The sequence below is a fragment of the Mirounga leonina genome, unplaced genomic scaffold (assembly GCF_011800145.1).
Source record: "Mirounga leonina isolate KUSES-001 unplaced genomic scaffold, KU_Mleo_1.0 Mir_177, whole genome shotgun sequence".
NCBI classification, from domain to species: Eukaryota; Metazoa; Chordata; class Mammalia; order Carnivora; family Phocidae; genus Mirounga; species Mirounga leonina.
The window spans coordinates 4,271,687-4,284,378 of record NW_023270459.1 but is presented as its reverse complement, the minus strand read 5'-3'; the positions used below and the strand labels follow the sequence as shown (position 1 = coordinate 4,284,378).

The 12,692-nt window shown below is 51.0% G+C and overlaps 1 protein-coding gene across 4 annotated transcripts; it reads left to right on the top strand.

Annotated features, from left to right (window-relative positions):
* Window positions 1-1,974: 1,974 nt before the first annotated feature.
* UPK1A (uroplakin 1A) lies at window positions 1,975-12,289 on the top strand. 4 transcript variants are annotated; one of them, XM_035023776.1, is made up of 9 exons: window positions 1,975-3,381; window positions 3,475-3,575; window positions 3,873-3,961; window positions 5,194-5,394; window positions 7,850-7,924; window positions 8,067-8,174; window positions 9,428-9,607; window positions 10,878-10,961; window positions 11,045-12,289. In XM_035023776.1, the coding sequence occupies exons 1-9, from the start codon at window positions 3,146-3,148 to the stop codon at window positions 11,087-11,089; spliced, it is 1,119 nt and encodes a 372-aa protein (XP_034879667.1). In that variant the 5' UTR covers window positions 1,975-3,145; the 3' UTR covers window positions 11,090-12,289. The 4 variants fall into 4 exon arrangements, with proteins under 4 accessions (XP_034879667.1, XP_034879666.1, XP_034879665.1 ...); XM_035023775.1 differs by having other exon boundaries at window positions 10,878-12,289; XM_035023774.1 differs by having other exon boundaries at window positions 9,428-11,135.
* Window positions 12,290-12,692: the final 403 nt, after the last annotated feature.

The following is a 12,692-nucleotide window of genomic DNA, read 5'->3' as shown; positions in this document are numbered from 1 at the left end:
AAGGGGGGGAAATCGGAGGGGTAGACGAACCATGAGAGACTATGGACTCTGAAAAACAATCTGATAATTCTAGAGGGGAGGGGAGTGGGGGGATGGGTTAGCCTGGTGATGGGTATTAAAGAGGGCACGTTCTGCATGGAGCACTGGGTGTTATACGCAAACAATGAATCATGGAACACTACATCAAAAACTAATGATGTAGGAGCGCCTGGGTGGCTCAGTCGTTAAGCGTCTGCCTTTGGCTCTGGTCACTATCCCAGGGTCCTGGGATCGAGCCCTGCATTAGGTTCCCCGCTCCATGGGAAGCCTGCTTCTCCCTCTCCCACTCCCCCTGCTTGTGTTCCCTCTCTCGCTGTGTCTCTCTATCAAATAAATAAATAAAATCTTTAACAACAACAACGACAAAAACTAATGATGTAATGTATGATGATTAACATAACATAATAAAAAAAAAAGATACATGCGGACATATTAGAGTGTTTACCAGTAGAGGGCACCAAAATTGATTGAGATATGGGGATATAAGGGAATAAGTTAAATTTAAAACAAGAGATATCTTGTGGGGAATAATGATCTGAGGGTATGGAATTAACTCAACCGGTGACACCTGAGATCTGAAGAAGAAGACAGTGCAAAGGTTGTGGAGGATGATGAGACCCAAATGTAGTAATAAAGTTGTCTCTGGTCTTGTCTTGAAAATAAATACAATGAAAATATATTATTCAATTCTACTCACACACTGAGGCTGCCGAGACCTGCTCTAAGCAAGGTGAGAGAGATGTTTAGGACACAGCATCAGACCACTGAGCCTTTCTCAATGGCACCATCGAGATTAGAGGATTAGAACTAGATCATTTTCCCATTAGATATCAGTTACGTAGGTTCATACCATTTCAAGTCCATAAACAGCCTAAAATCAGCTCTTGTGCACCCTTTGGAAAACACCCCTTTGACACATCAAATACGTCTCTTTGAAAAGGTTTCACCCTCTTTAGAACACATTGTAATTAAGAATATATACATATTCACAGAGAAATGCACTTACCGTATCTGTACAGCTAGACAAATTTTCACAATCTGAGCAGCCCATGTAACCAGTGTCCAAACCAGGAAAGAGAAATCCCCTCCCTGTCCCTTCTAGTCACAATGCCCCCAAGGGTAACCACTGCCCTGACTTTTATCCCCCTAGATTGGTTTTGCCTGTTTTCAAATTTCATATCTAGAATCATACATTTACAGTCTTTTGAATGTGGCTTTTTTCATTTAATGTAATGCTTTTGTTTTGTTTTTTTAATTCATCCCTGTAGTTGCAAGTACCAATAGTTCATTGCCTTTTATTGCTGAATAGTATCCCTTGTATGCATGTACCATAATGTACTTACCCATTCTACTGGGAAGGAGCATTTGGGTGGTTTCCAGCTTGGGACTAATATGAATATATTCAGAGCATTTGGTAGACAGAAATGGGGGGATTCCCAGGGACAAGTGACTGGATCACAGGATAATCATGGATAGGCAAGAGTCCTCTTTAGGAGATCTTGGCATTGTGACTTTTAAAAAAATTTTTTTTTTAGAGAGAAAGAGCACACACAGGTGGGTGGGAGGCTCGATCCCACGACCCCAAGATCATGACCTGAGACAAAATCAAAAGTCGGACACCTAACTGACTGAGCCACCCAGGCACCCCAGCATTGTGATTTTTTTAAAGGAAGTAATTAGCACTTCAACATGTATTGTTTGAAGACTGGCTTATATAATGAGAAGAAAGAATCGTGAAAATTAATGTTTGATATCACACTAGAACAGGGTACCTGGGTGGCTCAGTCAGTTAATCGTCTGCCTTTAGCTCAGGTCATGATCTCAGGGTGCTGGGATCGAGCCCCACATCAGGCTCCCTGCTCAGTGGGAAGCCTGCTTCTCCCTCTCCCTCAGTGCTCTCCCTCTCTCTCTCTGTCTCTCTCAAATAAGTAAAATCTATTTAAAAATTTTTTTAAAAAGGCTTTGACATCACACTAGAACAAAATGGACCCCTTTTATGACTGGTGACAGTAATGCCCCATTGATGATAACTTTTTGCTTTTACCAGGCATTTTACACTTGATCTTGCCAAAAGGCTGAGACATTTTATATAACTTCCAACTACTAACAGTTACCAACTATTTGAAAATAAAAGTATTTCATATTGTTAGCATGGCCCTATTATTACCAAGTTATTTTAGCTAAAGCTCATAAAATGTACTTGACAGGTCATGTACGTTATTACTTAAATTTTCTTATTACTCCTTAATATAAATGTAAATCAACAGAGAAAAACTATCTTAAATCTAAAGTGGATTGGCTAAAAAATTACTCATTTTAATTTTAATCGGAACACATCTCATGTGTTTTATTACCAAGCCATTGTCTTAACACTGAAATTTTAAGTTCCATTTGTTTGCCCATTTCACATGCACCAAGGGAGCTACAGCTCAGAGAGAAAACACAGTCAGTGCCTTGGTTCTTGAGAAGTTCTGGGGAAGGACCGGGTGCCCCAAGCCATTTTCACCTGAGGAACCAGCCTTGTGACACTAGGGGGCACCATCGGAGGAAAAGTGGGCCCCTGGGAGCATTGCTGGTGCCGCCTGGCCTCTTGCTGTACTCCAAGCCAGAGGACATCCTTTGCACATATCCCTGCGCTCAGTTCCCACTGCTACTGGGGCGAGTCGGCCGATGATACCCATTCTACAGATGGGCAAACACACATACCAAGTTACGCAGCCCAGAGGAGGCAGAACTGGGATTTCAACCTTGGTCTCTGATTCTGCAGCCTGAAGACATTTCCACCTATGGCTCCTCACTGTGGCCCTGCTTTGTCTGTGTGCATGGGTGGGGGGGGGGTACTTTTCTCCCACTAAGGCCATTCCGTGTGCCCTCTCTCTTTTTCTAGCACACTCTCTTCATCCCCCCCTTATACACTCATCTGGAACTCCCCTCACCCACCCATCTCAAGCCACTGTCTCCCCTCAGCCTATGGCCATATAATCAGCCTTCTGAGCTGCCCTTCCTCCTGCCCCTTCATCTCCTCCCCACCTCCTTGTCTAGGTCCAGCTCTGACCTAGCCCGCTGGGGTCTCTGTCTGGACCTCCCCCTGGGCTCCCAGCCTGAGATGTGGAGCCGCCAGCACAGGACGCAGTTCTGGGATTCAGGATTCACATGTGGATCCAACTTGGATCTCTCCCCTGCTCCCAGGAAGGCCCACGTCCAAAGGAGAGAGATGAAGTGGTACACTCACCCTCCCAACCCCAGCCTCCTCCTCCACCACCACGGCAGCCTGGGAGCCGGAAGCCTTGGGCACATCACCCTGCTCATGCAGCCAGACATTAGCACAATCTTGAATTTCAGGTCTATAAATCACTGGGGTTGGGGGTGGTTGGTGCTCATAAAACTCTTCTTCCATGCTGGTCGGCCTGCTTGACCTCTTATCTCCTCCTCCAGACACCCTTCCCCCTTCCTGGAGACTGGCCCAAGGAGGGGCCTGGGCATATATAGGGAGCCACCGTGGGAAGGCCTGGCCACAGAGGCTTCGGAAAGAGAAGGTGAGGAGGGGCTCCGGGGGGTCTGGATGAGCAGGGGAAACTGGGAAGCTCTGAGGTGCAGGGAGCCCAGCACTGAGCTCTGGCCAGTAACTGCCCTGCCTGAGCCTTGGTTCCCTCTTCTGTAAGATGGCCCACCATTAGGGTTGTGGGAGGATTCGTTCAGTACCAGTCTGGGCCCAGCAGAGAGCTGGGAGCATCCACTGGCAGCTGGGGTGTGGAGGGAGGGTGGTGGGCCTGGCTGGGGCTGCCCTCCCATCCTGGCCTCTGCCTGGCCTCATTCCTGCTCACGTGTCCCAGGCAGGACCATGGCATCTGCAGCAACAGAGGCAGAGAAAGGGTCTCCGGTTGTGGTGGGCCTGCTGGTGGTGGGCAACATCATTATTCTGGTGAGACCTCCCCCGGTGCTGGGAGCCCAGTGGGTGGGTGGGGAGGAGGGGACAGCCCAGGCCTGGGGGTGGGGACGAGGGCCCAGGACTCCCATAATGATGAATACTAACCATAGTATTTCATTAATAGTTAATTTTTTAAAATATGATACCTGTACATGGCTCTGGAGCCAGACAGCCTGGGTTCAAACCCCAACGCTGCCTCTTTCTACTGTGGGACCTGGGGCCAGCAACGTAACCTCTCTGGGCCTCGGTTTTCTCATCTGTAGGTGGAGAGAAAATAGGAATGCCGAGAGGATGAGTTATTGGATTCATGGGCTCAGACCAGAGTCTGGCACGTGTGGTTACTGTCTGTATTGGCCTTAGCAGGAATAGTGCCCTGCAGCGGGTAACAAGGATCATCACACAGAAAGCTGTTACTAGGACTAATGCGGGGCGCGCACACACTATGTGCCCTATGAGGGTTAGCTTGATTGGGGTCAAAGGTATCCACTGAGAAGCCTTCCCCTCTCCCTGCTCCCCATCTCTCATCCCTATAGGTACCTAGATTTTTAGTTTCTCCAACATTTCTTTAAGCACATACAAATAGGAACCTATTTTCTTCCCTTTTTGTCCCAAATGTAGCTCATTCTGCATCCTGTTCTGTGCTCCTCTGTTTCTCCCGCTCCCATAGTCTGGAGGCCACTCCATGTGAGTCCTCAGAGAGCCTCCCCGCCCTTTTCCACCCCTGCAGAGCACTGCCTTGTGCGGCATGGTGGTGCCTTTGACACGGAGGTGCGGAGAATGACCTTGTGGGTTTGTGATTTTCCTGCATGGGTAGGATTGATTTCTGCAAGCAGCATCGCTGGATCAAAGGGTTGATGCATTTGTAGTTGCTCTGGCCCTGGCCAGACTCCTCCGCTCGGGAATAACAACACTGTTTGAGGGAAGGCAGGGTGACCGAGGGAGCGTCTCCTCTGTTCCAGTCATGCGCTCTGGGCTTCTCATGTGGCATCTCCTGGTATCCTTGAAGTGTTGGGCAGCTGGGCCGTGGGTGGGGGCAGGGATCTAGCTGGGCAGCCCTTCCCTTCTGGCCTCTGCCCAGCCCCGTCCCTGCTCATGGAAGGTGACGTCCTTGTCCCTCGGACGTGCCCACCTTACAGAGGGCGGCGGAGGCTCAGGAGGGGAACTTGCTCAGGGAGAGTCCCGCGGCCCTGGCTGCTGTGCCCTCTCTAACCTGCTGCCCTGCCCAGCTGTCGGGCCTGGCCCTGTTTGCCGAGACGGTGTGGGTGACAGCCGACCAGTACCGCGTGTACCCACTGATGGGCGTCTCCGGCAAGGATGATGTCTTCGCCGGTGCCTGGATCGCCATCTTCTGCGGCTTCTCCTTCTTCGTGGTGGCCAGCTTTGGGGTGGGCGCAGCACTGTGCCGCCGCCGGTCCATGATCCTCACGGTGAGGCCCTAGGAGGAGGGCATGGGGCCGGGCGGGCACAGAGATGGTCACCGCAGAGTCACTGCAAGCACGGCCGGCACAGCTGCGAGTGTGTGTCCAGCGTGTGCCACACTCGGGCCTCGTGGCAGTCACTCTGTTTCATCTTCCCATAACCCAGTAAGGCAGGCTCAGCTGTTACCCTCAGTCTACAGAGAAAACTGGGGCACAGAGAGGAAGGGAAGGGCGCTCTGCCCCGGAGGACGGCTCTTGAGTGGCAGGACTGAGACGCGAACCTCAGCTAGTTGGTCCCCAGAGTCTGTGCACATGAGCTCTGTCAAAACAACAACAACAACAATAATAGTACAGCTGCCATTTCAGGAGTGCTCATTACATTCTAAATGCTTTACATGCATGGGTGCATTTACTCTCACAGCCCACCAGGAGATACCGTCATCATGGTGAGCCCATGTGACAGAGTTGAAACAGGCTCAGCGAAGTGAAGTCACTTACCTGGGGTTGCACAGCGAGTGGGTGACGGGAGTCAAGATTTAAGCCTGAGCAGTTCAGCTTGAGCCTTGCTCTTCATTTCTTTTTCTTTTTTTTTTTTTTAAGATTTTATTTATTTATTTGACAGAGAGAGAGTTAGCAAGAGCAGGAACACAAGCAGGGGGAGTGGGAGAGGGAGAAGCAGGCTTCCCGCGGAGCAGGGAGCCCAGTGCGGGGCTCGATCCCAGGACCCCGGGACCATGACCCGAGCCGAAGGCAGAGGCCTAACGGCTGAGCCACCCAGGCACCCCCTTGCTCTTCATTTCTGCCAGTGATAACCACCACAGCAAGAACCCACACTTCCCAAGGACCGCTCATGTGCCTGGCACTAGGCTAAGCAGTTCAGAAAATGAGCTCTCTCAATGTCCCCAGCAGCTCTCTGGAATTAGTGCTTCTCTGCCCATTTACCAGACAGGAAAACTGGGTCTCAAAGAAGCCAACAGCCCAGGTGATAGGGAAGGCAGGAGTTCTGATCCCGGTCCCCCGACATAGAGCCAACATTGTGCGTCCTCCATAGTTGAGGGCCTCTTAGATACCCGGGAGCAGCTGCTTATTTAATCAACAAATGTTGATGGAGCAAGAACCATGGGCCAAATCCCGCGCTAGGCACTGGGGCTATCTAGAGAGAAAACAGAAAAGCCCTTGCCCTAAGGCGAGGATACCCCCAATGGGGGCGACAGTGGACAGTGAGGAGGGAAGGGAGATCTGGAGCTGGGGAAGTGGGAGGGGAGGCCTGGGGGAGGTGAGGGAGTGTGCCTTGTGTCTGCAGGAAGAGCATTCCTGGGGGAGGGAACAGCAAGAGGGAGCCGGGAGTCCAGTGTGGCCGGAGCCAAGAGGGGGTGGGGATGAGGGAGAGGCAATGAGGGCGGAGAGAAGGGGGGTACCATGGGCGGTGGGCATGGAAGATGAGGGCAGGAAAGGGAAGGTGGGCCTATCAGTCAAGTCTTGCCAGCCTTGATAAGGACTTTGGCTTTACTGTGAGTAAGATGGAGCCTTAGGAAGGGTCTTTTCCTTCTCTTTTGCTTTCTTTCCTGCATGTAATTCTCTGACATAACAGTTTAACCAAAGCCCTAAAAGCTCAGCCAACTAGTTAAAAAAAAAAAAGGTTTGTGTCTGTGTCTGTCTCCCCTATTAGTTTGTCATTAACTAAGACACAGAATTAAAAAAAAATTATTATGGGAAATTTCAAACATAGAGTGGAGTGAATGGCATGAACCCTGCGTACCTGTCACTTGGTTTCAACAATATCGACCACAGCACAGCCTGGCCAGCTTGGTCCCCTCGGCTCCACCCTCTGCCTACCCACATTGTTCTTTCTGGGGTGTTTGAAGTGCATTCCAGACACCCAATCATTTACCTATAGATACTTGAGTGCACATTTCTCTGAGTGATAAGGACATTGTTGAGAGCAGTGGGGCATGTTGTGCTCCATCATCTTATCTTTTGGCAGAGGTGTTGGCGTATCCACATTCCACCCCCTGTTGCTTTAAGGGAGAGGGTGAGGGGCGAGGAAAGAGCTTTTTTGTTGTTTTTATGCATAACAACCATGCCACCGTTAAGCCCTACAAAATTCACCCAAGTTCCTTCATGTCTATGTTGCAGTACCTAGTCTGTGTTCAAATGTCTCTGGTTGTCTCAAGAATGTCTTTTTTTCCCCCCCTATAGTAGTTATTTATTTTACTGCGTCCAGACCAATAGTAATTTCAGGCAATACTTTACATATTTTGTTGATTTCATTTTTTCCCTAACATTTTGTTATAAAAAAATTTCAAACATACAGAAAAGGTGAAAGACTTGAACAGGGAACAATGTGTACACCCACCACATAGATGCTACCATTTACGTTGTCCTACCCTTCCTTGAGGGGGTGTGACCCCGCAGGCTTCTCCCTGACTGGGCGGTCCCTGTCTCTCCCTCCATCTCTCCCCAGTACCTGGTGCTCATGCTCATCATCTACATCTTTGAGTGCGCCTCTTGCATCACGTCCTACACTCATCGCGACTATGTGAGCTGGGCAGAGGCCAGGGGAGGGGCATGACTTGGGGCAAGAGTGGCAAGGGTCTGGGTCTGAGTCTGGGGATGGAGTGGAGGTTGACCTCCCCTCCCCCACGGCCCCACTGGACCCTGTTCTTCCTGGACCTCCGCAGATGGTGTCCAACCCATCCCTGATTACCAAGCAGATGCTGACCTTCTACAGTGCAGACACAGACCAGGGCCAGGAACTGACTCGCTTCTGGGACCGTGTCATGATTGAGGTAGACAACGGGGCGGGGGGATGAGGAGATGAGGTGGTGAGGGGGTAGGGAGGGCTGGAGGACCTGGGGCTCTGACCACAGAAGTAGATAGGGGCCTCCCATTATGCCCACTGGTAGATGATACCCACTCCTGTGGTTCTTCTGGGGGGTGGGGCTGGTCATGGCCATTTTCCAGATGAGTAGACAGGCCCAGAAAACGGAAAAGGGAACATCACTTGCCCAATGTCACATGGTTGGTAAGCTGGGATCAAAGTCTGACAGCCTGGATCCAGAGACCCTGCTCTTAACCATTACAGATACCTTCTTAATCATAATAATGAACATTTAATGAGCACTAACTTTTGTTTAGTACTGTTGGAAGCACTTTTAAAGCTTATTTAATCCTTACAACCACCCCATAAGGGAGATCAGCTTTTTAGCCATCAAGAAACCAAGGTAAGAGTTTGAGTGGCTTACATAAAGTCACACAGCTGGTAGGTCATAGAACCAGAAGGATTCAAACCCAGGCCACCAGCTTCCAGAAGCCACATTATTTTTTTTTTTTTTTAAGATTCACTTATTTATTTGAGTAAAAGAGAGAGAGAACATGCACGTGCACAGGGGGTGGGGAAGGGCAGAGGGAGAGGGAGAGAGAGTCTCAAGCAGACTCCGTGCCAAGTGTGGAGCCCAACATGGGGCCCGACCCCACGACCCCGAGATCACCACCCATCATGACCGGAGCAGAAACCAAGAGTCAGACGCCCAACTGACTGCACCACCTCGGCGCCCCAGAAGCCACATTCTTAATTAAACCCAACGTGATATGGCAGAAGAGAAGAATATTGAGGACCCAAGGGGAAGTGAGGTCCCAATTGGTTTCAAGTCATACCACTAGCCAGGATTGGAACTCATATGTGAAGGAGCCGATGTTTTCATCATTCAGGGCCACTAATTGTACACCCACAGGGGCCAGAAAAAAGCCAGAAATCCTTTTTTTGGCGTCATTTACCTCAGATTTTGTTGACAGCTAATTCAAAAGAATTTTAAAATGAGTCACAAGTGTGGGTTTGACTCAAACCCCCCATCAGACTCTTGGTGCTGGGACAAATATCTTCTGCTCCCTGTTCACACGCACAGACACTGCCCGCCCCCCACTTCGAGGCCCAGGACATGGGAAGTCGGCCCCTTCCTCACTCTGGGACCTCAGGCGAGTGGCTGTCCTCTCTGAGCCAGAGCCTGCCTGATCCCCGCCCCCCTCCGCCCCTTCTCTCCAGCAAGAGTGCTGTGGCACATCCGGGCCCATGGACTGGGTGAACTTCACATCAGCCTTCCGGGCAGCCACCCCGGAGGTGGTGTTCCCCTGGCCCCCACTGTGCTGTCGGCGGACTGGCAACTTCATCCCCCTCAGTGCAGAAGGCTGCCGCCTGGGCCACACAGACTACCTGTTCACCAAGGTGTGTCCCCTCCCTGCAGCTCCCCTGTCTGTGCATCGGTCCGGCCCCCCTGGTCCTTCTGTCTCGTCCTGCCTCCCACTTTCTTCTCCTCCTCCCCTCTCTGGCTTCTTTCTTTCTCTCCCGTCTCTCCAGCTCTCTCAACTCTCTTGCCACCTGTCCCTGCTCCCTCCGCAAGTCAGTGGGAGGCCCAGGGTCTGAGCTGGCACCTGCCACTTTTCTCAGGTCGTCTGGGAAGAAGAGCAACAGGAATCACAGCGGTAGCACCACAACCATAGTAACCACGTGCATTGAGCCCTTACGTGGTGCCCGGCACTCTTCTAAGGGCTTTAAGTCTTTGTCTTATTTAATTCCCACCACGGCCTGTGAGGTGCAATATGATTAATGAGCCCATTTTAAGGATGATGAAACTGAGTTCACTGTCTAGTGAGCGATGGAGCTGGGACTGGATTTCAGGAGCTTTAACCAGTGAGTGCAGAGGCAGAGAGAGAAACCAGAGGAGGTTAGACTGGGAGGAAAACCAGTTCCAACAGTCCCTCTGGCTGCTTTCGGCTGCCTAGGGGCCCTTCAGCCACACGTCTTAGATCAGGTGTCACGGAGTGGGGACCTGCACCGACCACGACGGCTATCAGAGCCCGACGGCCATTTCTGAAGCCCAGCTCCGGGCAGAGTGCACACATGCGTCATTTCGTGGACTCCCCACGACCACTTTCAGAGGCCAGTGCTGTCAAGATTGTCACCTCACAGATGGGCAAACTGAGGCTCAGAGAGCCAGAATCATTCCCAGGCCCTAACAGCGAACAAATGGCGGAGATGGCCCCCAACTCAGTCCTGCCTGACTCCAGGACGCGCACCCTCAACCTTAGTTTGTGGGTGCTTCCAAGTCGAGGCAGGGGTCTACCTGAAGGCGACTCTGTTGTGAGGCTCAGGCCCCACTTGGCCTCCTTCCTAAATGGGGACGTATCAAAACTGCACCGCACCTAAAGGCAGATTTCAAACCCTTGGAACTTGTGGGCAGCATGGAAAGCCAGCTCTGCACAAAATTGCCCTCAGACTGTCATAGCCACCGCCAGGGTAGTACCTACTTGCGTGGGGCCTGGGTTCAACATCACACCCCTGGCTCCCCAAAAACCATTCTGGGGGTAGACACTGCCACAATCCCCATTGCGTGGCTGAGGGAAAGGAAGTGACCTTCCAAAGGGCACGCAGTGACTCTCCCTCAGTGCTAGCCCTACTGGGCATTTCCTCAAACCCCCATTTCCCCCCCACCCAGGGCTGCTTCGAGCACATCGGCCATGCCATCGACAGCTACACGTGGGGTATCTCGTGGTTTGGGTTTGCCATCCTGATGTGGACGGTGAGAGGCGGGAAGCCTATGGGCGAGGGGGGGATGTGGGTGTGGGGCTGGAGCGCCCCTCACCTGACTGCCTCCTCATCCAGCTCCCTGTGATGCTGATAGCCATGTATTTCTACACCACGTTGTGAGGAACAAGGAGGGAAGGCCACGTGCACGCCTCGGCCTCCTCCTCCTTCTCCCATTCCTGTTTCCTCCGGCTGTGGTCTGGATGGCTGCCTCACCTCTCCCCTTCCCACCTCCCTCAACCTTCCCTCCTTCCTCTCTTTTACCTCTTCCTTCTCTCTTTTACCAACTTTCTGAGCCCTGCTGAGACTTGGGGGTGCCCTGAAACCCTTGGACATGTGTACAGGGACCCTTAGCCCTTGACCTCATTTCACTCTGCTGATTCCTGGCGCATCTTTCAGTGTCAACTTAAAGTCCTTTTCTCAGGGGACCCTTCCCGGATCCCACTACCCAAATCACCAATGCCTCTGTTGTAGCTCCCCGAGCACCTCCTTCATGGCAAGTGCTGCCATTTTTGCTAAGTAGTTTGTGATTGTTTATTCTCTGGTTGACGGAGATTGCCATGAGGGGAGGGACAAACTCTGTCATGGTCACTTTATTGTCCCCAGCATCACCCAGCAGAGGGAGGAGCATCGATATTCAATAAATACTGGTTGAATGAATCAATTTGTTTTCTTCTGGGGCAAAGGCAAATGAACAAGAATGGAAGTGGCAGAAACCCAACTGGCACTGACTGAAACATAACATGGAATTCTTGGCTCATGTAACTGAGTCAATATTGCTGGCTTCAGGCACGTCTAGATCTGGGAGTTCCATCTAAGTTTCCAGGAAACCTGCTTCCTTCTCAGGCAGGATTCCCCTGGCAACACCAGACTTACGTCTTGATAGCTAAGCCACGGAGCAGCAAGAGAGGCCTCTCTCCCAACAGCTTGAGCCAAGGTCGAGGATTCAATCTCACTATCTTTAGTTTAGACTCTAGGCCCATCCTTTGGTGGGGAAAGGAGGGTACCTGAATTATTACCACTGCTAAGGATGGTGTTGGGAAGTGGGGGTGATCCATCAAAGGAAAATTAGAGTACAGTTGGGCTGGTACAGGTGGCAGATAACCTCCTCCTAGGGGCTGTAGCTTCCAGCAAGTTCTCTAAGGGATGCATGACAGCAAGCACTCTAGGAATCTCATCCTCACTGTTGTCCTCACTCAAGCAGGCCAACCTCCGTCCATTTTATAGCAATTAGGCCCTGCCAAGAGGGCCTGGCTTCCTTTCCCACCAAATGACGTTTCTCAGGGTCCCCATTTACTCCACTGGTCTGCAGATGGTCTGCAAAAGCTGAATTTAGATTTCAGCTTTTTTTTTTTTTAATTTTTTTTTTTTAAGATTTATTTATTTATTTGACAGAGAGAGACACAGCGAGAGAGGGAACACAAGCAGGGGGAGTGGGAGAGCGAGAGAAGCAGGCTTCCCGCTGAGCAGGGAGCCCGATGCGGGGCTCGATCCCAGGACCTGGGATCATGACCCGAGCCGAAGGCAGACGCTTAACGACTGAGCCACCCAGGTGCCAGATTTCAGCTTTTTAAAAATATACTTTTGTTTATTTTTTTAAAGATTTTATTTATTTATTTGAGAGAGAGAGAGACAGAGATAGAGCACGAGTGGGGACGAGAGGGAGAAGCAGGCTCCCCGCTGAGCAGGGAGCCCGACGTAGGGCTCCATCCCAAGACCGTGGGAT